Genomic DNA, 27,063 nt, shown 5'->3' on the forward strand with positions numbered 1-27,063 from the left:
ACCTCCTTCTGTAGCTGGTGGAAATTGTTCTTGTATTGGCAAAACGCTTTGTCAAAGAGCTGCTGCTCCAGCAGGGTGCACGTGTCCGTACCTGGGAATGACCCACAAGGTATAAATGAGATCACCGCAGGCAGAGAGATGTCAGCACAGCTCCTCACGGCCCTATCGATATCTCTGCTCCTTCAGAGAGCAAGTGCCCAAGCCCAGAGCCCCACGCTGGAGGTTACCTGAGTGATGGTACCCAGCCAGAGGATGGTGTTGAGTTGGCTGGGGACCCCCCTGGCGCAGCAGCTCCAGAGCCTCCTGTGGAAGTGAATGGAAAAAGATGTTACTCAGCCCCAACAGCGCTTGGTGACAGCAGCTCCAGGATCCCCTTGGCCATGGGAAGGTGGGGGAATGATTCACACATCGAGGCAGGTCCGTGCTCCACCAGCCTTTCACTACCTGGCTGGTGCTGGCACCATCCTTGTCCCGGCAGCCCTTGGTTCTTCCATGGTGCTGAAGCTTTGCACTTTTCCAACCCTCTTCACTGTGATGGCTGCAGTGACTGCGACCTTGCTGGGCACTGGCAACTTTGCAGGGCAATTTCCCCATCAGAGCAGTCATCAAACGACATCTGCTCGTGAAATTCAATACATCAAAGTCCTTAAATACTACAAAAAAGAAGAACCCCAGCTGCTGTGATGTCTCATATTGCTTATACAAGTACTTGCAGACAGTCGAGATCTGTGAGGTGTAACCTGAATAGGAACTAAAGGCAGCAGACACCACAGGCAACCCTTGAATGGATCATGAGCATCCAGCTCCCTCGCAGTAGTATTAGCTCCTCCGTGCTGGATTACCCTGGACAGGAGAGCATCACACACACTGAAGCACCAACATGGAATCACTCAGGATCTACACCCACAGGGCAACTTAAAGACCTCCAGGTGCCTCACTTTTCCAACCGGGATTCACCCCCACACACAAGTGAAGTGCCAGCTCTGTTCACATGAAGACTTCTCAGCCCATCTCCCAGCTCTGCCTGGAGCACTCTGGTTCTGAGCAGTGAGAAGAATAAACAGCACAAAGCAGAACCACCCATCTGTGGTACAAGGCAGGCAGATGTCGGAGGGTGAGACAGCGCAGCAATGCCTACAAACAGCCAATCCCATTTTTCCAGCATACATTTGTGATTCATACAACATGGAACTAGAATGGATTTCGAATGCCACATCAATGTTCAAATACAAGATTTTCCCTGAGCTTTCATAATGCTTTAACAATACACGTCTGGCTTGCAGAAAGTTGGCATTTAACTTGCAAAGTTGTGACTAAAACCCCAGCCTTTTACCCAAAATGTCTGAATAAAAGTACCAATTCCATTTTCAACTTTGGTCAAGGGAGAATTTCCCTTCCTGTGGGTGCTGTGAATGGCTGCAGTGTTCGAGCTGGTCCAGCAAGGCTGGAGAGTGGTTACCTTCTTCTCTGAACCATTTTCATAGAGCAACAAAAGCCTTTGAAGGAGGAATCCCTCTGGGGTGATGAACTTCATTGGACAAACACCTACATGAAGAAATGCAACCAAAGCCAAGTGCCTGTTCCCCAGTGTTTAGAATGTGGGAACATTCAGCGAGGCTGGGGTTTCTAAACCTGAACCTGCTCCGTCTGCTCCAGGTGAGGGGTGTCAGGAGGCAGAGCTGGGCTCAGTGCAGCTCAATGGCATCTTCCCAAACGTCTTTTGTGACTACCCCGCATGTCCCTGCAGTTCCAACCCCCTCAAGGGCTGTGATTTCCCCACTCCAGCTCTTGTTTGGGAGATAAACCCCTTGTTCTGACTAATTCAACCTCTCTGCCCTTTCCCAAATCACAGCATTTGTGTAAGCATTTTAACCGAGACAGGTATTTTAGGGCTGCTGTGAACTACTACAGTTGTAACTGGGCATGCCATGGATGGACAACAGGACAAGTACAGAAACATGACTCAAACTTCAAACCCACAGACAAAAGCCTTCAAAACAAGCTCTCAAAACCTTCACTACATGTTGAGCACTGAGGAGTGTTACATCCGAGCATACAGTGGAAGAAGGGCTGCCACACTGAGAATTAAAAGGCAGTGCAGAGGTGTTAATGAAACAAACCCAAATCACAGAATCCCAGCCTGGTGTGGGTTGAAAGGGACCTTTAAGCTCATCCAGTTCCAACCCCGTGCCATGGGCAGGGACTTAGAAGAAGGTTGTATTTGGATTTTTTACACGTGTGTGTGTTTCATGACCATACAATCTCCACTCTCTTTCTGCCAGGACAGAACAAAGGACAGTGCTTAAACCATCTCCGACATCCAGTTTGGTTACAGAACATGCAGGTGTTTCAGTGTTTTCCCCCAGCACTTTATCATCTCCCTTACAGACAGGACAACATCACCCAAAGGCTCTACAAAGATAAACACAGAGTTTGCCTCCACTGACAGAAACACTCAGGAAAAACCTCACTGAGAGGAAAATGTCAAGAGCACTTTAATATACAGAATGAGGGGCATCGATGGATGGGGCTTATTTTAAAGAGACAGCCTTTATTTAAAGTACTTTGTTTTGCAGCTCTTATAAAGTAAAACATTACAATACCTTTTTTTTTTCCCCCACAAATATATTAAAATTGTTTAAATTTCAAAGGCAATTCCACTGACTGATGGATAGTTGGAAAGACAAAAGAAACCTCTAACAGAAACAGGCAGCTCCACAAGAATGAGACTTTAAACATTCTGCTTTGTCACTCCAGCTCCTTAAAAAGGAAAGAAAACTACGGAACAAAAAGGACATTTTCCACCCAGACTTTCCTTTACAGCAGTAAGGCAACTCCAGGAGACCTCAGCAAGCTCCTTGGAGAGTACAGATACTGTAACTGGCTGCTCCTCATGCTTTCTAACACCCAAAGGTGCAACGATCCATTAACCACAATCACATTTTGTGCATTAAAATATAAAACTTAAATTACAGCTTTTAAAAATATTACTAATAGACTTCCCTATCATAAAATGTTTGACATTTACAGTACTTGGAACTATTTCAGTTCTGGGTTGATGAGGTTTAAGCAATTTACCACTGCAAGAGTTAGACTCTGGAGCTCACAAACAGCACAACCCAACCAGGGGCAGCAATAGTCGGTAGAGTCATAGTGCAAATCAAAATCAGGAGTGCAGAATTGCACTAGTTGTTTCCATCTCTAAGATACAAATGAACAAGACGAGCTCTTATATTGTACATGCAATAAATTATAGTAAGCACAGGACAATGGGGGCATTCTACAAGTTTAGCTGGTGGACCAGAGTTGAAGCCTGTGAAAGATGGGACTCGGTAAACAAAACCTGTGAAAGCTCTGTTGCCACACACAGCACTCCAACTGTGCTTTCATGCCTTGTACTTCTGCTTCCCCGTCTCGCTGATCACACAGATATGCTGAAAGAAAATGAAGTTAGAAAAGTCATGTAAGAGGCCAATGGTTCACATGCATTTTCAGTGATGTGCTTCTGAGAGAAGCACAAGCACGCTACACGTTTCAGTACAAAAGCCACTTGTGATGCTGCTTATGCAGAACGCATCAAGCCTTTTTTTGGTCTAAAAATCTCAACATTGCCTTTTTCCTCCTCCCCCCCTCATTGCCCCACCCAACGTCTGCTGAGTGAGACCCAGATGAAGAATTAACGACTTAGAATTAAAGCTGAACCCCTTTTAACGTCCAAGGTCTCTCTTTGCTAACTCTAACATAACCAAACCGATGCACTTATTTGTTGTAGACATCTGGTAACCTCAGAAACTTTCACAAACTGATTTCAGAGCTCACAGGAGACGTGTTGCCTCAATTCTGCGTGCAGCAAAATAGCTTCTAGTTTCCTAAGAGCTCCAAAACGCTCTCCTGCTGCTCTAGGATTTGCACTCATCGTTGCATCACCAATGGAACATTTGCACAAGAGGCACGATTTAGGGAGAAGGGAGGGTGATGTGAGGAGCCTTCCCTTCCTTCCTCCTCCCTGGTCTGAAATGCACAAAACCATACAGAAGAAACGACTTACGTTCAAATCTCTGAAGTATTCATTGTAATCTAGGGCGTATCCCACAACAAATTTGTCTGGCACTTCAAAGCCAACAACTGAAAAAGACCATAAGGCACCATCATGTTAGAAAAGAACTTCCCAGAGTTCACTGGACCTTTTTACAGAGGCAGTGTGGAACGCTATAGGGATATAAACATCCCCACTCGTTTCATTTCTTCCACCCAAGTACCCTCAGATTAACACTTGAGCTGTTTTACAAGTCTAATTGACTTTGCTGATTTAATTTAACAAGCAAAATTAAATGGATACATTTATTGGTTCCCACACAGCAGCATGGTGCAGGAGAGGTACCCACAGGCATGATGAAAAGGAAGGTTCAGCCGTCAGCTCCTTCAAAACTAAGGATGCTCAAATCCAATAGGACTTTCTGTGAAAGGCTGGGAGAGTGAGCACGGGATAATGTGAGTCTGCGACCCACAGTTACTGCAGGGAAACCAACACTTCCCTTTTCAGGAACTGCCTGCATGGAGGCTGCTCTTGCAACTTGCAGGCAATGGCCTGACATGCAGGAATATACTATGACTGCTAAAGCACATCTTAGATGCTGATTCCCTGGTATAGAGAAGAGTGAAGAGCAAAGAGCACTCTGTTCTCTATGGAGTCACTTGCAGGTTACAGAAACAGGTAGTTTGGGTTGTTCTGAAAGGCTCCTGAGCCCAGGGAAGCTGCGTGGTTTCCTCTATAAGGAAAATAGAGATGAATTGTACAGGTCAAAGAAAAGGCTGTGTGCACTTGTGGAAACATTGAGGTGATGTTTACTGTCTACTTGGCCTCAGAACACAGAGATAAAAGAGAGGCCCAGCCTTGTTGTCTCTTCTTTCAGAGCTCCCATGTCCTGCACTGAACAGGTTGCCTCTGTGCACAGATGGCAAAATAAAGCTTCTGCAGCAAGATGCTCAGAAGCAGGCCATTAACCCAGCTAAGCCCATAATAAGATCTCAGGAATAAGGGGCATCCTTGACTGAGGGGAGCACCTCAGTCAAGCTTTAAGGCATTGAAAATCTTCAGCTCCAGAATATCTTACAACGTGGGAAAGAAGGAGGAAGAGGATGTGATTCTGCTGCTAAATTCACTCCACTTCCACAGTGAAAGTACGTGGTTCAGATCAACAGGAATGTAGCCTCTGGAGCTGGATTACAACACAAAGCCCTTCCCAAGGCAGGAGGAGCTGTCACTCTGGTATCAGTGTCTGCTGTGGATCCTGTTCCTTTCTTTATGGCCTTGGGATAGACAGGAGAAGACAAGAAGGGAGTAACCCAGATGCCCAGACATAACCCGGTTTCTGCCAATTTAGGCATCTTATCACAGTAAACTTTTATCAGACCTGCTATCCCACGTGGTCCTCCTACATTACCGGGGACATACAAGCAGCATGAGGCAACTAGGTGCAGGCACTAAAATCACTCCCGAGTGTCAAAGGGGTATCCAACAAGTTCTGCTGACCAAAGCATGTGACTACAACCGAGCTGGGAGGATTTACCCATCAAAAGGGTGTAACTCAGACCAAAATACCAAAGTTTGCTTTACATATAGCAAAATGTTACAGAAAGGGGAAGAAAAAAAAGCATCAGATCAAATCCAGATTAATTCTGTCAAAATAAGAGCAAAAGGGTACACGATACATTGACATCTGCTTAAAAATGAGGAATGGTTGTCAAAAGGTCACTTACAGTCTGGCCGATATCCCACGCTTCGAGGAGTTCTTTTTACCAACAAACTGTCAAAGAAAACCAATATAAAACTGAAACACACAAAAGAATCACATCCATCTTGATGACAAACAAGCCGAATCTGGGCTTTGTGTGCATAAATGAAGCCATCGCTACACATATTTCAAGCCATTATTTGCAGGTGTAACAAATCCTAACGACAAAAGCAAAACTTTCTCAAATCACGAAAGGTTCACAGCCTAAAGGATAACTAACAGGTCTGCAAGAAAGGGGCCGGGAGATACTGAGCTGGATGGATTGCCATTGTGAAAAGTGTGCTAGGAACTTCAGGTGCAATTTAGCTTACAGCTAAAGAGCTCTGGCCAGACCAACGGAGCTCTTTTCAAAGGCATCAGTATGACAAAACAAAAGTTCTGCTGCCTCAATGCAACCTCCACTGCACCAGTGCAACAAGTCCTCAACTGCTTTTTACTGTCAGTACTAATAACTCCATGAAGAAAATGTAATGGGCTCTGATGATCCTTCCAGAATTAAGTCAGAGGTGTAAAAAGCATGGAGATACAGAGCTGGGGGTACTGGAGCAGAGAGAAATGCCCTGCTAGTTTAGTTTGATTCGCTCTTTATTCAGTTGAGCACTTCTAACCCTCAGAACACAACCCCCCAGGCCTGACATCTGTCTGTCTGTGAGATACAGAGGCTTTAGGAGGAAAAGAGAAGGTGGCTGATAGCTGAAGAGGAACAGAGGTCATCTTAGCTCCGTGCATTAAGCACAGAGCTCCTTCTCTCCTGGGTCACCCCTCAAGGTGTCAGAGTCAGTTTCCATTTTAAACAGTTCTGAAACTTGTAGTCATGAGAACTGGTCTCAGATTTGATCAAAGAAACCCCCAAATCACAATAGCATTAATTCACATCTCTCTGCTACAGCTGTTTAACTGTCAGAGAGGAGGACGGGAAAAAGAAAGAGAAGAGGCAAGTGAAGTGACTTGAGAACATTACACTCAGAACTATCTAGACCAGCTCAAGTCTTGAACAGACCCAAATTACTGCAACAGGTTCAAACAACAGGAAACTGGATTCTGCTCATACCATCTTATATTCATGCTGTACACTGCAGTGTGAGGGCACTTGTCAGTGACAAACACTTAAAATTTGGCACACCTAATCCAGCCAGAGAGAAATCCTCAAGCACCTCACCTTCAGCAGGTCACCTCCAGATTATCAGCAGGAAGAGCTGTTCTCCTGTGTCTAATGACTGCTTTGACATTGTTATGGCAACACAAACTGATTAGATATCACTCACAGCTCTGCTTTATCTCTAATCCCCAGCAATCACTATGCTTTTCTTGTAAAATGCACACCCACAGCATAGCAGTGCAAAAGATGCAATTTTGAAAGGGAAGTAGGAAGAATGTTGATACTGGTCAATAATATAGTTTTATCCTCAACATTTTGTGGTGTTTGCAAATTATTTAATTACAAACTGCTTCAAAACTAATGGATCCAAGTACACCGAAAAGCCTGGAAGAGCATATGGCTGGGTGACTGTCACAGAATGACCTCTAAAGCTCAGCTGCACCATGGACACTACACAAACAGTGATGTTAGTGTGCAAACTAATTTAATTCTACCATTAAAGAAGGCAAACTGAAAAAGGTTTCTATCGCACAGGGACACCACAAGCAGAAACAAGTATGTTTGAATAGATACTACATATATGTGCATGGCAACCACTGATTTTTTTACCTCCTTTTCTAGTAAAGGTGTACACTTACGAAGTAAATGTGTGTTGAAAATAACTTTACCAACTTCAGAGGGTGTTTTTAAGTGCAAAAGATTCAAATTCTTCCATATCTTTCTAAACCTAATGTGGACTTCAGTGGTAAAATCCCACAAATCTCACCATAATATCAGGAAAGACCTAGCATTTTGTAGGCCAGGCTGGAAAGGGCTGGGACCAACCTGCTCTAGTGGAAGGTGTCCCTGCCTACGGCAGTGGGTTGGAACTGGATGAGCTTTAAGGTCCCTTCCAATCCCAAACCATTCTATGATTCCATGTACCAGGCATACACAAGCTATTCCCTTCTGAAGCACTGAAATTCTTCCAGCAGCAAGACTGGAGAGGGCCAGCCTTAACCATATGTTCTCATAATAAGCAGAAGTGCTTTTGGAGCTTATATACTTAACTTCAACAGATCATATCACATAGGACTCCTGCAGAAATGTCCCCAGCCTTTTCTCTCCCATGGAAATCTATTATGCACTTTTTTCTTTAAACACTGTGTGTCCTTCTTAATGTGAAATACAGCACAAATAATCATAATGGAAAACTTACCTGGCTACCTTCACCATCTTTGGATTGTACTGCTTAAGTAGAGACAGCAATGTCTTCATTGTTTTACCAGTATCAATTATATCCTGAGAATAAAAGAACCTCACATAAGAAAGAATAGTAACCATGTCAGAGAAGCATTTTCAAGTTCCTATCACAGAAACTGGTCATCCTCAACAGCATCAAAATATGCCAAAATCCTATCTGCGATCAAATATATGTGACACATAACACCACGCTGTGCTTATGCAACTATGCTCAGTCAAGTGATCACACACATTAACAATAGTCCTTAATTGTGGATAACTGTGACTTTGAAAGCAGCTACTGAACTATGACATTCTTGGCTCCTTTTGGAGATTTTATGGCTTGTGCTCCTTGTAGCTATTAGACAAACAATGTTTAATTTGAACATGATAAGAGTAACGTTAGTCTTGTGCTGAGCTCAGTTACAGCAAAGGGAAAATAAGCAGAACAACCCATTATTGCAATTAAAGAAAAAGGAGTGCAATATACATTACAGATCCAAGCAATAGCTGGAGAAATTGAATATCTAGATGTAGTTCTGAAGCCTACACTCAAACATGCTAAAAAGCAATTTTGACACACACTGCTTTAATCCCATCCACTGCACAGATAAGCACAAAAGCAGAATATATGGCTTACAAGTGAGGATCAGAAATGGATTCCTCATCTGGACTGAAATAATAACACTGTCTTTAGAGGAACAGTCCATACCCTGGCCTGGAATCAAGGCTGTTTGGAGTGACGGAGGCAGATAACACAGAAGCAGCAATGTCCTGGTTTCAGCTTATTTTCCCATGACTCCCAATTAAAATATCAAACAAAGAACTCGACAGAGCACCCAGCAGCCATACCACCTTTCACATGTAATGCTTTTAATCAGGGTTATAAACTCAAGAGAAGTTAAAGACATACAGATACACAGATTAAAACAGAAGCTGGGGAATAAACAGACGTAGCTCCTTCCACACTGTAAAACAGAGCTTATTACTGGGCATTTATTGTGTGATTATCTGTATATTGGAGGTGAATCTCCATTTTGATCAGCTTCTTCTGCACATTAAAGGGATGCAATATAGGAAAGCCTGGTGCTCTGGAGCACAAGATACTAAACCCCCAATAAATGTGCATTTGTATTGTTTGACAGTTAAAACAGTGATCTGTAAAAGGTTCGTATTTGACAGTGTCTAAGACAAGTCATGGGGTAATGATTCACTGAACACATGAGAAACTAACCTAGTTAACTGTCTGGGGCTTTAAAGACATACATTCATCTGCAATGGAGCGGATATGTCATTAAATGCATCTGCCTATCTGAAGCAAAATCTACTTCAAAGGACACCAGTGGTCACACAGATGACTGCTGTATACATACTATTTTAGTAGGAGTTTTGGAACTGAATGTGCTTCCTGTGGAATAATATAACCTTCTCAAAGAAAACCTTCAACAACAAAACATCCTTAAAACCACATTTTATGAGAGGAAACATCCTTCCTTTTGGCTGTTGAAGCAGTTGCCATAGCTGTTTCTTTGCTTACAAACAAGCCATTTCCATTATTGGGGGCGTGAAGACATTATTAGGCTGTACATCCATTTTTGCTGCCTACTGCTGCTGCCTCCCTATCCTAAAATTGGCTATCCTGAAATTGCTCCTTCCCTATCCTGAATTACTCCAGAACAGCCCTGTCAAAGCCATGATTTCCAAACATAAGCGACTCTGCCCATCAAGAGAGAGGTGTGAGAGCAAGAATTAAGCAACTAGGCAACCAAACTGAGGTGTACTGTATCTGCTATCACCCAAAGCACCATGACAAAACAGAGGAATAGGAATTTAGCCATTGCAAGATGCTCATTGAGAATTACTGCTCTCTATGTCACCATTGTCTAAACAAACTACACACAGGGACACTGGGCTCAGATGTGTTTCTCATGTATTCTAGGATATTCCTTCAAGGAACATCTTCCTACCCTTGCAGTTTAATTTCTAGCTTGCTGCTTTACAAACACAGAACAATAATAAGCTTTAATACCACCTGATCAGGCTACTTTCTAAAACTAAACAACAAAAGACATTTTAGAATTGCAAGAATCCCCGACAACTGAAAGCAAATGTGAACAATTTTACATGGGTATTTTCCTTGTTAAATTTAGCAGCTGAATGCAACTGGAAAATTCAAAGCACAGATAATTGCAAATTCAGAGCCCACTTGCAAAATTCAGGCCTGGAATCAGAAGCCAGAAGCCTTGAAACCAGAAACCATAGGTTTTCTGGCTTAAGAACAACTTCCATTAGAACTCTTTCAGCAGTCACACATGAGAACATGATACTTACTTCTACGATCAAAACATTCTGGTGGGAGGAAAAAGAAAAATAAGAAAACTCCATTAACATTTACAGAATGTACAATTCTTTATATATATTAATCTCTAACTTATTTATTTTAATTGCAGTTAAATAGTTGTACCAACATCACTTACGTCGGTTTACACACGTAACAGTGAATTCTACGTAGTTAATGAATCTGATGCTCCAACAACCATTAGCTGGCAATGAGATTCTCCTCAATGTCTCATGCTGAGCACAAAATGGTCTTTAAATTATTTAGACTCTGAGAATTCTAAACATATGCAAAAGAGATCAAAACAGAGTCTACACCATTTGTATTCTTCTAAAGCAGAGTGTCATACTAGAGACATGCACATACCTGTTATTACCTACATCCTTTATGTTGAACTGTGACATACCTGCCTTAGACATCACATGTGTAAGGAGAAGGGTAAGGTAACGTATTCTGACAGAGCAGGAGGCAGTGATGCTTTAACCCCAGATATCTGGCTCAGTGATCTCCATAGAGTCACTGGAGAACAGCAGATTCCCAGTTTACATTCTCCCATTTCCTTCTCTTCTCACTGACTGTAACAGGAATCTCTGTTCTTACCTTGGGCTGCACATTACACATCTTAACAACACGAATTCCCCCCCCTGTTTCAGTGACACACCACTACAGCAAATAAGTAAAGCTGCTGTCTTTTAAAGGCAGTTTGTAGACAACAACCCCCACAAGAGCATTCTTCTCAGGCACTGCAGAAAAACAAATCTCATCAAACTTTGCTGATACTGAATGGGGTTTAGTTAGGTTCAGACTAAACTCACAGCCGCGGTGGGGCTTATCCACTCCCCTATATACAGTGGCAAACATTCAAATGAAACTCATTAGTTTTCATTTAACTCTATTATCTTCATGCAGTAAAAGAGCAGCCTTAACACCATGCAGGTATGTGTGTTCTTGTGGTTTGGTTTGGTTTTAAACATACAAAGAGCCATACCTTTCCAGTCAAGGTTGAGAGGTCATCTCCACCAATGACTTTTATATCTCCAGTTGACTGATCATTCTAAGAAAGAAAAGAGTGAGCATTAGCATTACCAGAATTAAAGTAATTGGGGGTTCTATTCCAGTAAATATCAAACCTGCAAAGTACATAACCAGTGACTGCTAATGCTTGCAAGAAATAGCACCAGAAGCGTCTATTAACTAAGAAACTGCAGGTGAAATTAAAAGGTGGTATTTCAGATTCAAGACTGTTCGACAAGCACTTTCAGTGCTTCTGTAACAATGCAAACAATCACTCCACTGAACAGCAGCAACCTCACTGCACTGAGAAAGTCCCAAAACAAAGATGTCCCAAAGGGTGCTGCTTGACGTAGCAGATACACACACTGCCACTGAACGCCTGAGATACTGCCTAGATCGACCACAAAAATGTGATTCAGTTAAGCACTGTACTCATAAAACTAAAGGACATTTCCTGTGTTCACCCTATCTTAAAATTATCTTCTTTAAGCTTTGCCTTGTTTATGTTACAGGATTCTGTCTTATCTATTCCTACGCTAACAGGGACTTCATCCTCCTTCCATGGAAGGCTGTAAAAAAAATCATCGTTCCTTACAAAATAACAATACAGCAGATATTACTGCTATTTTTTCCCATTAATTTATGTGCAGAGATGACAGACTTGTACTCCTCAACAAATGCACAGGATCAGGTGTCTGATAATCTGTCTGGCTACAAAGCAACGCACTATGCTCAAACAAGACATCACAGAACTGTAGGTTACCGTAAACCTTTGGATTAGGCATGCTGAAGTAAGGTGATGAGCAGAGGAAAACCAACCTAACCTACAAAGCCTTTCCTGCACCACAAACCATACCAATTGCTACACTTTTGAACAGCCACATAAATCTCCATTAGCCCATAAACCTGCATTCCTATGCAGGGGCTGAGTTCCTGAGCACTGAAAGGATAGAACAAACCAGTTGAAGAATTTCTGACACTGGTTGTAACCAGATTTCCACTGGAAAGAACTTTCTTTAATGATTAAGCAGTGTTTAAATTACCTTCAGGTGCATTATTTCTGATTTCAGGACTGGTAAAGCTTTAATGCTCTGTGGTTTAACACATCAGAGTTTTACTGTCTGGATCTGTTTTCACTGCCTCCTCCTTGTCACAACTAGAAAACAATAATGCTTCACAAGATTGTAACTCCTGACTCAAGCGATTCCAAGTTCACCTTTTAAAAAGGCATTGTAGGTTCCTTATGGCATTTGCTCCAAGGCTTGATGACCAGAGATCTCTCAGAAAACCGCTGTGATCAGCCTGACCAGAGTTTATCATGTACTCCACTGACAATCCCTATTGCCCCAAGTGACAGAGCAACACATCCATCGTCTTTTGGCTGCCCTTCATGACTACAAAAGCAATGCTTGCTCATTTCCAAGTTGAAATGCAGGAGCCTGGTGAAAACCATGCTTCCTGCAGCACAAACAAAATCAACTGTTTGTCAAGAATACCAAGCTCTGGGGCTGTTCACAAACACCGTCTTTCCATTTCTTAACAGCTTGCCAGATCATCAAAATTCATCTATAAGGGCTTGGAAAGCTGGAGTTCTGAGCAAAGTTTAATCACAGCTTGCTCACGTCAGTATCCTTACAGAATTATTTTTGGGTGCAGAACAGTATGAACTTTGCAATGCAACACAAAAAAAACCCATATGCTGGTAAATCTTAAATGATCAGTTTGAAACAAGAATAGAACCTCAATTATATCAATTGCAGAACCATTACAGAAGTTCAGCTGCTTTGTTTATGTGCCCAGGGTATTTTTAACATCTTTTATCCAGTGTGTAAAGGCAGGCAGTGTGATCTAGTAATCACATCCAAAGACAGCAACAATGAGCTAGCTTCACTTTCAACTGTCCATCGCAGTTTGTGATGGTTTTCTCCTCATTAAACATAGATGCTTCCATCTAGTAAAGCACAGATTAAGAACTACAGAGCAGATCCAGCATTTGGACTCTATTACGGATGGAAGACCCAGTCAATCTGTTACACGCAGTTCGTGTTAGGACGATTTTATCTGGTCTATCAAGTTATGCAATCTAAAGGACATATGTCTGGATATTAATAACCACCTAAGAGAATCCACAGAAATTAAATACTCATAAATGCTGTAGTGGAGGCAATAGGTAACAAGAGCTCCTCACTCATCTAGGACAAGAAAACATTCTTTTACAGAACTGGCTGACAGAACCCAAAACCCTGAAGCCAACACCTCAAGGAAAACATTCTGCTTAGACAGCTTTCTGCCTAAATTCCTCCACTTTTCCCCTATTCTTTTCTATTACAAAAACAGGCTTTTAACTTCCATAAAACTTATTTTGCTGCTCACTCCCCTATTGATATCAAGGTACGGTAGTTCTGTGGAGTTATAAAGGAAAGCAGCTAGCAGTAATAGTAAAGAAATTAACCAAAGCATGCTCACACCACTATGAGCAAAGAGAACATGCATGTAATAAGGCAGCCTTGCTTTTTAACAGAGGGTTTTCTCCAGGTGTTTCAAGCCATTTCTCCACTAGTTTTTTCCAAGTTAGCAAGTGGAGAGAGTGAAAGCATGCAGTCCTTATATTGCTTTTTAAACAAGCCAAGTAAGTGACTGGAAGTGTTCCCTTCTAACTTAAATACAGTGCAGAAGCACAGGGAGTGCCTGTGAGATACAACCAAAGCTGGCACAAAGCTTTCTGCCCAGCCTTGCCTTCTCATTAAAGAGCATAGCTAAATTACTGCCTCGTGTACAACAAACAGGAGCACGGTCTCCAGGGAAGCGCTGGATGGCCCAGCAGTGTACATGCCTCAGACACCAAGGCTGCTGGTCCTGCAAACCGACCTGCCCAAAGCCCCACACAGTTCTGGGCTCCACCGTGACATGTTAGCAGATAGCTCACCAGCAATCATGAACTGATGAGGTTCTTTGACAGTCCAAACTAAGTCAGCAATAACTCCTTCTCTGGTTGCACAGTTTAATGAAATGAAGGATGAGGTTGAGTTTTCAATTTAGTAATCTATCTGGTTTTTTCTACTGGCACAGGCACTCGGCGACAACTGCAGCAAATAAACTATAGCGTTGACTTGAATGCAGAGCTGCTGAGACAGAACTAACAGCCGAACCTTACAAAACAATTCATTCCAACACTAAACTGAAACAAAATAAATGGAATTATTTCCATGCCACAGGTGGCCTTATGGAACAAATCATAAATACCATCCTAACATGAGTCCAGGCTGCTGCTAAGCCAGGAAGCACACAGTACTGACATACACCTGCTTCTGCCTTTGACCTGCACAACATAACCTCGTGCTTCCTCCTGTAAAACTTACACATGACCTCACATTACAGAATGTTCCATTTCCCCATAAAGTTAAATCCTTGTGTTCAGAATGAAAACAAATCCTTTTCCAAAAACACAAACTCAAAGCAACCTATGGCTAGTCTTGAAAAGGTCAAGCCACTGATCATAAATCTACATTTACGCATATAGTATTTCCTCAAGGACAAATACAGCTTATTTTGTTCACTGCATGGTTGAGCCAAACAAAAGATGAGATAGGGAACTGGGGCAGAACTGCTTGTGCAGCTCTCAAGTCTTCCTGTCCAATGAATGACGTCTAAATCACATAAAAATCCCTAGAATTAAGTTTTTATAACTGTAATTGTGGGAGAATCCTCTGTGTTCTTCTAGATCCAGAGCTTTAGAGATGGGGTAGTGCGCTGAGAGGAAATTGTTTAACAAGTAAAGGACATGGTCTCTCGGCTCTGCATGATTTTACTGGGCTGCGGAGATAAAGGTCTAAAAGATAACAGGTTATATAATAAAGTAGAAAAAGAGTAAATAAACTTGTGACTCTTAATTCCCTTAATTATTTAATATTAGCACATTCTGGCAGTAACAATATTAAACCATGACTGTTAGTAATTTGAAGTTAGTCATATTTATAGAGAAATAGCACAGTACTGTAGAGATACTTACACAATAACTCTTCAACCTAATGAAGTCGACAGTCATGGGGATCGATTTGTCACTGTTTCTGTTCAGTGCTTTGATGTAGTCTAATAAATCAGCAAAGAATTTATAGCCACCCTTGAGTACGCAGAGTGCTACAATGTGGTGTCCTCCCATGCCCTTCATAATTTCCCGTGCCAGTCTCTCCGTCCTGTACAAAACCAAGAGAGAGTTAGCTCTCACAACACCCTGCATTTGTTCGCTTACAGCAGCAAACTTGGAAACACGTTTTGCTCAGCAATAATTGCCTACCACTTCGGTCACTTTTACACATTATTGGTTAACAAAGTTCTGCTTTTCAAGGTTAATCTAACAGCAGTGTTGCCAAACGCCTTTGTTTTCATACGCCACGCTCAGCCAAAGCAAAGCTTAACACTCTGAAGTTGTTTCACGCTGGGTATGTGACACGAAGATGTGTTTTCTCCTTCCAGAGACAGGTTCAGCGTCATGCAAAGAGCAGCATAACACAACCCAAAAGGCAGCAGCCCTAACTGAGGAGCAAGGAAACCCTCAAACTGTAAACTAAAGAGTGTATTTGCCAAGTCAGAACGCCAGCAACTTGTCCTAACTGCAAGACACAATACCAAGGAAGCAGAGGAAGAGAACACTGCAACGGCTCCTCCGCAATCACTGTTCCTAAATTTATCCTGTCATTTCTTTCAGAAGCACGGTATGTATTTGTTGTGTGCCAGCTGACACGAGATTTCCCACAGAAAGCCTACGACTGCTTTAAGTCAATTACTTAATGACATGTACTTTGTCCAATTTTTTCCTTTATATGGACTTGCAGCACAAAGTTTTTATAGTATTTAAAAGCAATAATTACAAGAAGGTTTATATCTAATCAAGCAGGACCACACAGGATTTAGAGGCATTCCCGTTCACAAGATCTCCAGGAAGATCTTCCACATCACATCATACGTTTTGGCAACCACAGGAGTGACAGGCTGATACTTGTAGGAGCCAATGGCTATCCCAGAAGGCAGGAGGAAGGCGGGTATTACTTATCTACCACACGGACATGAGAAAGTCAAGGTGATGTGATTAATAATTTACTCTTAATAATATCCAATGGAAACCCAAGAGACTGTGCTTGTTTTCAGACTGAACTGGCACAACATCGTCTAGTTGGGTTTTAAGGAGGTAAAAGATCAAAGAACACTGGAAAGAAAGCCACAGATTGCAATATTCCACAAAATTTCATGTCAGAATTATGCCAGATTTCCAAACAACAGCATAACCGCAAATGTACAAACTCTTTACCAGCCAAACACCAGCTACTCAGCACTTGTGCTTCTTGGTCTCTAAATGAAATCTATTTAGACAGTCACCAGGCAGCAAAAACTATCCCTGGAAGACTGTTTCTTCCAGCGTTAGGGCATCAGCTGGAGCAGTGCGCTGTGTGAAGTCAAACCAACCTGTCCATGATGAGCCCATGAGGAATATAGACTTTTTCCAGATCATCCGCATAATGTTTAGGTATGCAGAACAAGTCCAGGTCGTAACCTTGCTCATCATCGCCAATCTGAAAGGGAAGCAAGGTGAGATTTTTACCAAGCCTTACGGCAAGTCTGTGGTGAGAAGCTGCTTTAGTAAACTACCAAACCCATTGCTCTCATCAGGATCACCTTACTTCCCTCCCTATGGAATTGTCAGTCGCACTGAACACAGTGTAAAATGTAATCTAACAGAACCTACAGTTCTGCTGGATTCCGTTAAAAAGATAATCCATTAAAAAACAATCAAGGAGCTTTCTACACCTTGGATTTTCCCAGTGTAACGCAAAACCTGCATTTGCAAGTAAGCGAGCGGAGGTTTTGACACGGACATTGTCCAAATCTCCAGAACAGAACACGGAACAGCTTCCGGAGCATGCCAGGTCCTGCTGCTGTGAAACAAGCTTCCTCAGGCCACCATGTGCAAACTGTGGAGGCTCAGGATCCTTCCAAATCTGAAATACAAGCCCTACTGCAGCAACCTGTTCCACATGGGCAAACTCCCTGTAGTGAACAGCCTGCAACATTAGCAAGCGTATATTAATTAGGACAAGGAAATAGTGTTTGCGTATCATTATACCAAATGCAGCATCAAGAATGGCTTTAACCCTACTACAACCTGAAAATTACAATGTGCTTTTCAGTTACTTCACTCTCCGGTTTTGCAGCCAAATGTTATTCGATGTAAAACGAAGGTAAGAATTCCATAGGGAAAGCTGAAGCTCATTACTCATAGTTCACTAGGGCAAGCATTTTAAGCATCCGTTCTGGCTACTGCTGCTCTTGCAGGGTACAATCATTTCAGTGCCTAAGGAAGCACTTACCCGGCCCATGATCTGTTTACACGGGGTTGTGGATCACCTAATGGGGAATTTCATGTCTATTTCACCCTCCCATCCAAAACAGACCCTCCATGAGCTCCCCCGGCACCGAGCCCCTCATCAGGGTGCCTGCAGTCCAGAGCGGGCTGGTACTTCAAGCAAGAAGCCAAGTCGCTCCCAAAACACACGGCATTTCCCAGCGGTCCAGACCCATCGTTATACCCAGCGTGTCTCCTAAACTTTCCTTCCTGCATTGGGTAAGGAATGGGCCCTTCCTGCGGGTTTGTTACTGCCTGCAGGGATTTACAGCGCTCAGCCATCGGGCACCACATGTATTTCATGAGCACTCGGCGCCGGCTTTGTAGAACACCCCAATAATACCTAAGAACCGTAGCAGACAGAGCAATAACGCAACGAAGCACCCTCCGAACGCTCTCCCTGCGGGAATACACCCAAACATCAGCCCCTAAGGGACCCACGGGCAGCCCGGCTCTCTCCCACCGCCCGCAGCCTCCCCAGCACGCTGCGGAGAGCAACAGGAATAGGAAGTTGAGCCGCGCCGCGCTCCGACCTGCCGGGAAGTTCCTTCACCTTCATCCCCAAGACGGCGACTCGGCTGCCGGCGCCGTGCCCGCGCTCCCCTCCACCCGGCACCGCGAACCCCCTCCCCGAGGGTGCAGCAGCAGCCCCGGCCCCGCTCGGGAGAGGGAAAGCGCCTCGGGAAGCAGCCGCGGGCCCGGCGCCGGGATCCTCTCAAGGTGACTCGGCGGGGCCGCGGCTCCCGCCGCTGAGGGACGCCCCGCCCGGGCCGCGCTCCCTCGGTGAGCACCAGGTTTAAGGGAGCAGGCGGGACCCTGCTCCCCTCGGCCGGCGGCGGCAATGCGGCGGGCACCGCTCATGCAGACCCCGGCCGCAGCGGGCCGGCTTCCCGCGGAGGAACAGGGGGAGGCCGCGGCCGCACTCACCACGATGCAGGGGCTGGGGGTCGCCATGGAGCGGGGCGGCCGCCGGCGGCGGCTGCGGGCGGCGAGGAGGAGCGGCGGCGGCGGGAGATGAGGAGCGGGAGGCACCGCGCCCCGCAGCGGCCCCCGGCGCCGCCTCCGCGCCCACCGCGCTCCCCGCCCTCAACATGGCCGCGGCCTGCAGTGGTGCGGCCCCGCGCGGGGACAGCGATGGGGACGGGTCCGCCCTCCCGGCCGAGGCCATCCCCGCGGCATGGCGGGTGCCCTTCCCTCAGGAGGGTTGTCCCCGTCCACGCAGCGTGCATGGCTCATCCCCATCCCTGCTCCTTCAGAGTTGATCTTCCCCAGCACGATGTGGGGATCACAGAATCGCAGCCTGGTTTGGGTTGGAAGGGACCTTAAAGCTCCTGTCCCTGCATCCCTTGTCCCAAGCCCCTCTCCAGGTTTCCTGCAGCCCCTTTAGGCACTGGAGCTGCTCTCAGGTCTCCCCTTCAGGAGCCTTCTCTTCTCCAGGCTGCCCCAGCCCAGCTCTCTCAGCCTGGCTCCAGAGCAGAGCTGCTCCAGCCCTCGCATCGTTGTTGATCATTTTGGGTATTCCTGGAAATCCCAGGATCTGGTGGATCCTCCTTCTCCTCAGGTGTAGCAAATCCAACCCCTTGGCACAGGCAGCTGGAGGGGGGTACCAGACCTGCGCTTGTAGTGGGGTGCTGGGGTACCAGCAGTCCTCAAGCACTGGGGCAGGGCAGAGTCACCCGCTGTGACCCCAGCACACCAACAGCAGGGACAGCTTTGTGTCGGGACAACCAGGATAACCACATCTGGTGCTTCAGGGCTGCAGGCGACCATTTGCAGGGTTGGCTCCCTGCTAAACACACTGGGGGGTTTTCTGCTCTGCTTCCTATGAGTGTGTTCACAACCAGCACCTGCCCATGGCTCTGGCACGGTGCAGGGAACCCTTCACAGATGCTGCACCACATTGGACATAGAGATAGGGCAAGAGGAACCGGCCTCAAGCTGCACCAGGGCAGGTTTAGATGGAGCTGAGGAACAATTCCTGCCCCAGAGGGTGCTCAGGCATTGGAACAGGCTGCCCAGGGCAGGGCTGCAGTCACCGTCCCTGCAAGGGTTCACACACCGTGGAGACGAGGCCTCAGTGCCATGGGTTAGTGGTGGCCTTGGCAGGGCTGGGAATGGTTGGACTGGAGGAGATGAAAGGGCTTTTCCAACCTGGATGATTCTATGATTTAAAAGTAGGCTTAGCTCTGCCTTGACTCTGCCTTTTCAAAGGTCAAAGGAAGGGACAGGTCCCACCTTCCCACACACAAATGGAAAGGGATCCCCTGCAGACCGGTCACCTCCCTGCACACCGTGGATAGAAGATGCACATTCCATTTGGTGTAAGATAATCAACTTTTCCTGTAGGTCTGGAGTTAAGGACAACACAACAGTGCCAATGGAAATCCATGGTTTCTTCAATTCAAGGCCAGGTTGGACACAGGGGCTTGGAGCAAGCTGCTCCAGTGGAAGGGGTCCCTGCCCGTGGCAGGGGTTGGAGCTGGAGGAGCTTTAAGGGCCCTTCCAACACAAACTATCCTGTGATTCTCTGATCTAGTATTATTCATGTTGGCTCAGAAAACATGATGAATTCAATTGAAGTGTTCCTTTTTATGAAACAACTGATTTAAGCACATTTTAACTAAGCAAATAGGCACAATCCCCAGGGAATGCAGTATTATTGCAGCTAAGGTGTTCGGCTACAGTTGGGTGGGTTAACTCTGGAGTGGGAGGAAGGAGGCTTTATCAAATTGCTTATGGCAGCAGAATGAAATACACCCTGCAGCTAACTGATCTCAGGAACATGTCATAGCTGGCCTCTTTCCAGAGGCTTGGAAGAACAGCAGCTGCCCTGTCAAGTTAAGGGAGAGCCTGACATTATGGGGCACTGGGCAGTGCCTGTTGGGAGACTGCAACCACAGAAGTGCTTCAGGCTGTAAGATTTTGTTTTCTATCACAGAACCCCTGGTTTGGGTTGAAGGGACCTCAAAGCTCCTCCAGCTCCAACCCCTGCCACGAGCAGGGACCCCTTCCACTGGAGCAGCTTGCTCCAAGCCCCTGTGTCCAACCTGGCCTTGAACACTGCCAGGGATGGGGCAGCCACAGCTTCTCTGGGCACCCTGGGCCAGCGCCTCAGCACCCTCACAGGGAAGAGCTTCTGCCTAAGAGCTCAGCTCAGTCTCCCCTCGGGCAGGTTAAAGCCATTCCCCTTGGCCTGTCCCTACAGGCCCTTGTCCCAAGCCCCTCTCCAGCTTTCCTGGAGCTCCTTTAGGTATTGGAGCTGCTCTAAGGTACAAGGATGCAACCCAGCGCGTGGCTGTTACTGAACACATTCCTCACTAATGACTGAGACCCGTGTCTGCTGTTTAAAGCAGCATCCAAAGGCACCTCTCTAAGGGCAAGAAAAAATTGTTGGCTTGACTTCTGTGCCCAGCAGACAAAAGCATTAGTCCTGTTTTGCCCTTCTGGGTGAGCGCTTTCTTTGTTCCTCCTGCCAACCAGCACATTCCTCGATCCAAAAGCATTCCTGGTCCCACTGGCACCCAGTTACAGAGAGAAGCACAGCTTTACAAAAGCAGAAGTATTTGCTGATACTACAGGAAGCTGGTTAGCCCAGATCAGCAACAGGTTTAGTGATGACCAGTTTTGTTCTTGCTGGTACAGGGGCTTTGCAGGGGAAAAGGAGGGGGTTCAGGGGTACCTGGGAGCTGCACATCCTCTGGCTGGGTGGTGCATAAGGCAGGAGAGTCAATGTTCTGGTGTCTCTGGTGCACACAGCCTTTAAGAAGGCAAATGCATTCAAAGAAATGTGTTGTCTCCGAGTAGATTTCTGATTTCAGACCTGCTTTGTCCTCGTGTTGCCAGTCAGGCGCATCTCAGTGCTTGGGCCTGGTGACTTGTGACCTGTGTGGGCAGCAGTTGTAAGTAACTTTATTAACAGCCTTTTACGAACAGCCTTTTAAACCCCACGTGCCGCAGTGGTGGAGTAGCTGGTGATAACAACTGAGGGTTTGCTGTTTGGAAGCACTTGAAATAGTGCGTTCTGAGTCAGCGCTCGAGGTCACCCCTGTTCACTGATTCCCCTCGTTCCCTCATTTCTTCCTCCCAGCCTTGCTGTTGCTGCCAAGTGACTCACAGGGAATTTATCCAGTGTTTGAGGTTTTTCAACAAGGCTCCTAAAAAGCAAAGAGCACAATGGGTTTTCCAGGACTCCCTTATGACCAGTGCAGAGAGAATGGGGGAAAATGGGATATCCCCAGTCCTGAGATGAGCATCCTCAATCATGAGGAAAATCAAAAAGCAATATCTAACTGGATGATCTATAGAGCAAAAACCACATGAGTTTAGGCTGCAAACATCCCGTCTTCCCCACGAGCAACCCCACCACTCTGACTAGGAATTTAAATTGCCTAAAAGCAGTTCCTAGCCTAATGCTTCAGAAGGGAGAGGAAGCCAGATGTACCAAAACAAGTCAGAGACTCACCCTTCCTCAGGAATTCAGAATAGGTGCTGTTTGTTGCAAAATACCTTTTGAAATGATGTTATTCCTGTTCTTTGTCTTGTTGACTTCTGCAGAAATTAGCCATCAAAGTGATTCCCAGGGACAGTCTCCATGGATTTTGGAGAGGGGGTCTATTTACTTACTTGTTTCCAGACTGGGACTTCCTGGATGGTGAAGAGTTACCAAGATTTCACTCTCTGCTCAGCTAATAAATGCCAATGTACTTATAAACCCCTCTTGAGCCAATGCACTCCTCTGGAGATGCAGGTAGCATCCTTTATGTACATCATTGCCTCTTTGTACAGAAAAGGTTTTCACACTCTGGGCAGGGGTTGGAGGACTTCGAGACATTTTGCTCTTGATTCAGTAGCGCAAGGAATGGGCACTGGCACAAGAATGACACAACAAAACATCAGCCATCCTCAGCAACGGGATTGCTGCAGACCACACCAGCCTTTCATGCTGTTATTTGTGCTATTCATCACCTTTTGTCTGCAAACATCCATTAGGAATTATCCCAGTGGTTCCTGTCCAGCAGGACCAGACACAAGTGTCCGTCACAACACAGAGAGAGGCTGGCACTTGGCATCACACGTACCTAAAGACACACTGATGTCCTGCTGACAGGATTTACTGAGTGCCAAGGTCCAGCCTGAGGGCCTGCAGAGATTTAAACAAGGATTAGCTGAAAATGGCACAAAACAAGCAAAAGCAGATCCCATCACCGGAGCGAGCTGCCAGACCCAAAGCACGACCCTGTGTTGTGGGGTCTTGCACCTTTGGAGGCACCCGAGACTTTGCGTAGCCCAAGCCCTGCTGCCAAGACCCAGCTCTGGGGTCTGGGCTTGCTCCCCCTTCCTCCTCACCAAGCATCCCTGATGCCACATGAGGGGACCACCAGTGTTTATCAGAGATATTGTCACGTAGCACTGAAAACCCAGGAGGACACCATAAAGCCCCGTCTGACTCCCTTTTACTCCTCTTACCCATCTCATCATCTGGTTGATGAGAAGCTCCCCACTGACCTGGTTTCAGTGTGTGCTTGAGCCCAGAACCTCTCCATGTGCTGGGCTGCACCCCCAGAGCATGAGCAGCAGCTCAGGGAGAGGATCCTGCCCCCTCTTGGGGTTTGCTGGGTAATGCCATTGCTCTCAGACCTGCAAGTAGTGCACAGTATTATACAAGTATTTATGAACAGGGTGCCCAAGGAAGCTGAGGCTGCCCCATCCCTGGCACTGTTCAGGGCCAGGTTGGATGGGGCTTGGAGCAAGCTGCTCTAGTGGAAGGTGTTGGAACTGGATGAGCTTTAGGGTCCCTTCAACCCAAACCAGTCTGATTCTGTGATTCTAGGATGTGGATTCCCCTCCTTGCTCAGCTGCTTTCTGAGTAATGAACAGGTAAATCTGCTTTCACCGACCTGCCTGCAAACCCCAGGCAGCATTCCTAAAGCTGTAGGAGAACAGCTGGGTCACACATCTCACTGAGGTGCCTGTGCAGCTACACACAAGGGAACCAGGTTCAAGCATCATTTAAGAACCAAATTAAACCTGTTGATACCAGCACAGACAAAGGGGCCAAAAGGCTGTGGCGTGAGAAGGCAAGAGGTGGCAAGACTTTTAACAACAGGGAGAAGAATGAGGAAGGCCACAAGAGAGCAGGAGGCAGCACCCTGATCAGATGACTGCTGATAGAAGGCTGTACTGCAGATCCAGCTGGCGCTGCCCCAGTGCAGATCACGCTTCAGGGAGCAGGGCCCTGCCTCCCATCCCGTGCATTGTGGCCTCAGCTCAACTATCCCAGACATCTTCTCCAGGCAGAGTACAAGGGAAACTGAGAGGAGCGGCACACACCAGGAACCGCGCTTCAGGACTCCCCTCTCCTTCGCATCAGGCCTGCAAGGCAGCAGGGAGCTAGAATTCCTGCGTGCTGTCACCCACCCATGATCCTGCTTGAGAGCCCCCCTCCGAAATCCATCCTCCAAAATCCACCCGAGACAAAAGGACCCAGCGCAAGGGGAGAGAACAGCCTTGCTTTGGGACAGAGACAACAGGACCTCCTCTGAACCTGCTCTCCAGAGAGCTGAACGAAACAAGAAATAAGCCTGATGCTTGTTGAACCCATCTGGCTCCAGCCACTGACCCTATTGCAGAAACCATGAAGCGCTCCAACAGAGAAGACACCAGGAGGATTTTGCTTCCCATAACACTTTTGTCTTCATTTTATCTATCAACTGCAATCCCCTCCTCAAATAAGAAACCTCTGATAGCTGATGGGCTAATCCATGTTTTCCACAGCTTTTAAGCTCACCAAGGCTCAGGTTGCTTGGCTTCTTCTGAGTCTGGCCACGCTTCCCAAACCACAGTCCCCTTCTGATGTAAATACTGTTGGGCAGCAGCAGAGAGGCCTTCCAAGAGCTCCTGTCTCTTTGAACCCCTGCCAAGCACATCTTAAATTACAAACATCCAGCCTAGTGTGGCCCTGCTATCGATGAGAGCTGAATAAGAACATAAGTACAATGACATTGATCTTCTGTTTAACTGCAGCACAAATCAGGTAACTGGATACAGAGGATGCAAATAAAGCAGAATATTTGACAGTACATAAAGAGAACAAACAGCTACGCAAAATTACTGCGTTTTCAGTGATTCCTGTGCAATAGCTGAAAATGATCCACAGATTTAATAACTATCTTGGAAAATACTCTTGCTACAAGTGAGCAATCATTATAAAGGCAAATATGAATCTTGTTAATGTCTAAACAATCAACAGCTATTGAAACAGAGAACAAGGAAGCCTGGTACTTCAGTTGAAACATCAATCAAAACATCAGTCTTTGTAGTCAAAACGTAAAGAATGCGATGTGATTTCTTTTAGGGCAAAATGCTGGCACTAAGAAGTGGGTAAAAGTCACTGGAAAAGATGGCAACCCCACAGAACTCATGGGCTTCACAGCCTGAATGAATCACTTGTGTCTCTCAGTCCAGCTGCCCACGGCCTGATGTTTATCCTTTCTAGAGCAGAGAACTGACTTTCCAATTTCACATTGTTAAAGCAGAATTGAAGGGTGTTTCATTCACAGCAATTTGGAGTTTCAAAACCTGTTGCAGCCCAACAACTGCAGCTCTTAACTCTGCAGGAAAGCACTTCTGGGATGTGTCACCTGACTATTTCAGGGTTAGATTAAAGGCATCCTCCCTGCTTTGAACTTTGCAGACTTCAGGCATTGCCAGCACCAGTTTTAACCATGGTTTAAGTAAAAACCAACTTAACTTAGATCCCAAGTTTGCTGCCTGTGCCCTGGAAGAAGCTAAAATTGATCCAGCGCAGCAGGGAGTAATGAGATTAAAAGTGCTGCTGATTGTGTTTAGCTTCAGTGACTTGTTTTGGAGAGGTATCCAGGCTTCAAACTGTCAGGCAGCTGCACGGCTGCGTGCCATGAGGAAGTTCACAGCCGAGTGTTTGCGCAGCATCAGCCTATTTTTAGTATATGGCCAGGGAGGGAGCTTTCTTCCTGCCCCAAGCCTCTGCAATGCCCTCCATGGGCAGGCAGGAGCTCGATGGGAGTCTCTGCAACGGAATATAGACTATTTCCTTTGGCCAGCAGCGTGAAATAGGGCATTGCACGTGTGCCAAGCAACCTGCAGGTCTATCCAAGGAATATAAACCCAGCAGCACCAGCCCTGGTTACTCTCTTCTCAGCTGGAATGTTGCTTTAGGGAAAATAAAAGCGGAGAACTCGGGTTTGAAGTAAGAAACCTCTGGCAATAATTCAGGGAAAGGTTTAAGATACCTGCTGCAACAACTGGGGAAGAGATCAGTCACTCCAGACTGCTGCATCCCACGTGCACACGCAGTTAAGAAGCATCAAGGAGTTGCGTGCACGAATCCCACACACAGGTTCATATGAAGCACTGCTGTCACTCCGCTTACTCTCACACAATAGAGATGTGCATGCAAGGTGTGGGACACGTTCACTCAAAAGCTGGAGGGTTTAAGTGCTCCCAGCACTTTGGAATGGGAGCATGGAAAGTGCCTTGCACTGGGTGGTGTCGGGAAGTTCACAGCAACCAGGCAGCCTCCTGCAGATGCTCTTATTACCACAAGAGCTATTTTAAAAGATGAATAAAGCAAACACATGGCTGTGTGCCCTGAGGTCAAGCTCAGGAGCCCTGCCAGTGGTGCTCTGCTCCAGAACAGTAGTTCTCTGCCTTGCAGAAGGCTTCAGTAGGAAAACATAAGCCAGGAGGCACTCAGGTCCCCAGCATCTCCGACATGTGCACCAGCCCCACAAGATGCTGATGTATCCTTTAAAACCTCAGATTCCAGAGATCCCACAACCAGCCCAGAAAGGCATTCCAGAGCCAAACTCCTGCTGCTGCCCATTCTGATGTCCAAGCTAAATGTCTCTGCTGCAGTGTAACCTATTTTTATTGCCCTACCTGCAGCAGTGAGGGAAAGTGTTTCCTTCCTTCTTTGCAGCTCTTACCGATTTGAAACCATGTCTCTCCCCCCACCTTGAAACAAACCCCTTCATCCACCCTGTCACCCTTTCCATTGCTTTCCTCTGGTTATGCCCATGGAAAGCCCCACTTTCCATGAAGTGCAATGCCTACAACTGGACGCCACATTCCAAGAAAGGCTTTTTACTACCACATGAGGAAGAAGGACCACGTCATGCATCTCACGCTACATTCCTGTTCATACATTCCACAACATCAT

The 27,063-nt window shown here is 45.9% G+C and overlaps 2 protein-coding genes across 4 annotated transcripts in view; both read right to left on the minus strand.

The window, feature by feature from the left end:
- Positions 1–551: 551 nt before the first annotated feature.
- Positions 552–21,658, minus strand: HPRT1 (hypoxanthine phosphoribosyltransferase 1). Of its 3 annotated transcripts, XM_080625068.1 has the most exons (10): positions 18,792–18,925; positions 16,928–17,034; positions 15,477–15,660; positions 11,442–11,507; positions 10,447–10,464; positions 8,093–8,175; positions 5,761–5,807; positions 4,049–4,125; positions 3,344–3,434; positions 552–653 (listed from the first exon to the last, which is right to left on the minus strand). In XM_080625068.1, the coding sequence occupies exons 1-9, from the start codon at positions 18,816–18,818 to the stop codon at positions 3,387–3,389; spliced, it is 657 nt and encodes a 218-aa protein (XP_080481194.1). In that variant the 5' UTR covers positions 18,819–18,925; the 3' UTR covers positions 552–653; positions 3,344–3,386. The 3 variants fall into 3 exon arrangements, with proteins under 3 accessions (XP_080481194.1, XP_080481195.1, XP_080481193.1); XM_080625069.1 differs by lacking the exons at positions 552–653; positions 18,792–18,925 and adding an exon at positions 21,544–21,658 and having other exon boundaries at positions 2,497–3,434; XM_080625067.1 differs by lacking the exon at positions 552–653 and having other exon boundaries at positions 2,497–3,434.
- Positions 21,659–23,368: 1,710 nt separating this feature from the next.
- Positions 23,369–27,063, minus strand: part of PHF6 (PHD finger protein 6) — a 32,690-nt gene continuing 28,995 nt past the window's right edge. Inside the window, exon 12 of the transcript XR_013957582.1 lies at positions 23,369–23,501. The gene's annotated coding sequence lies outside the window, so the exon portion shown is untranslated. The remainder of the gene's footprint in view (positions 23,502–27,063) is intronic.

The sequence above is a fragment of the Psittacula echo genome (assembly GCF_963264785.1).
Source record: "Psittacula echo genome assembly, chromosome: 8".
Taxonomy (NCBI): domain Eukaryota; kingdom Metazoa; phylum Chordata; class Aves; order Psittaciformes; family Psittacidae; genus Psittacula; species Psittacula echo.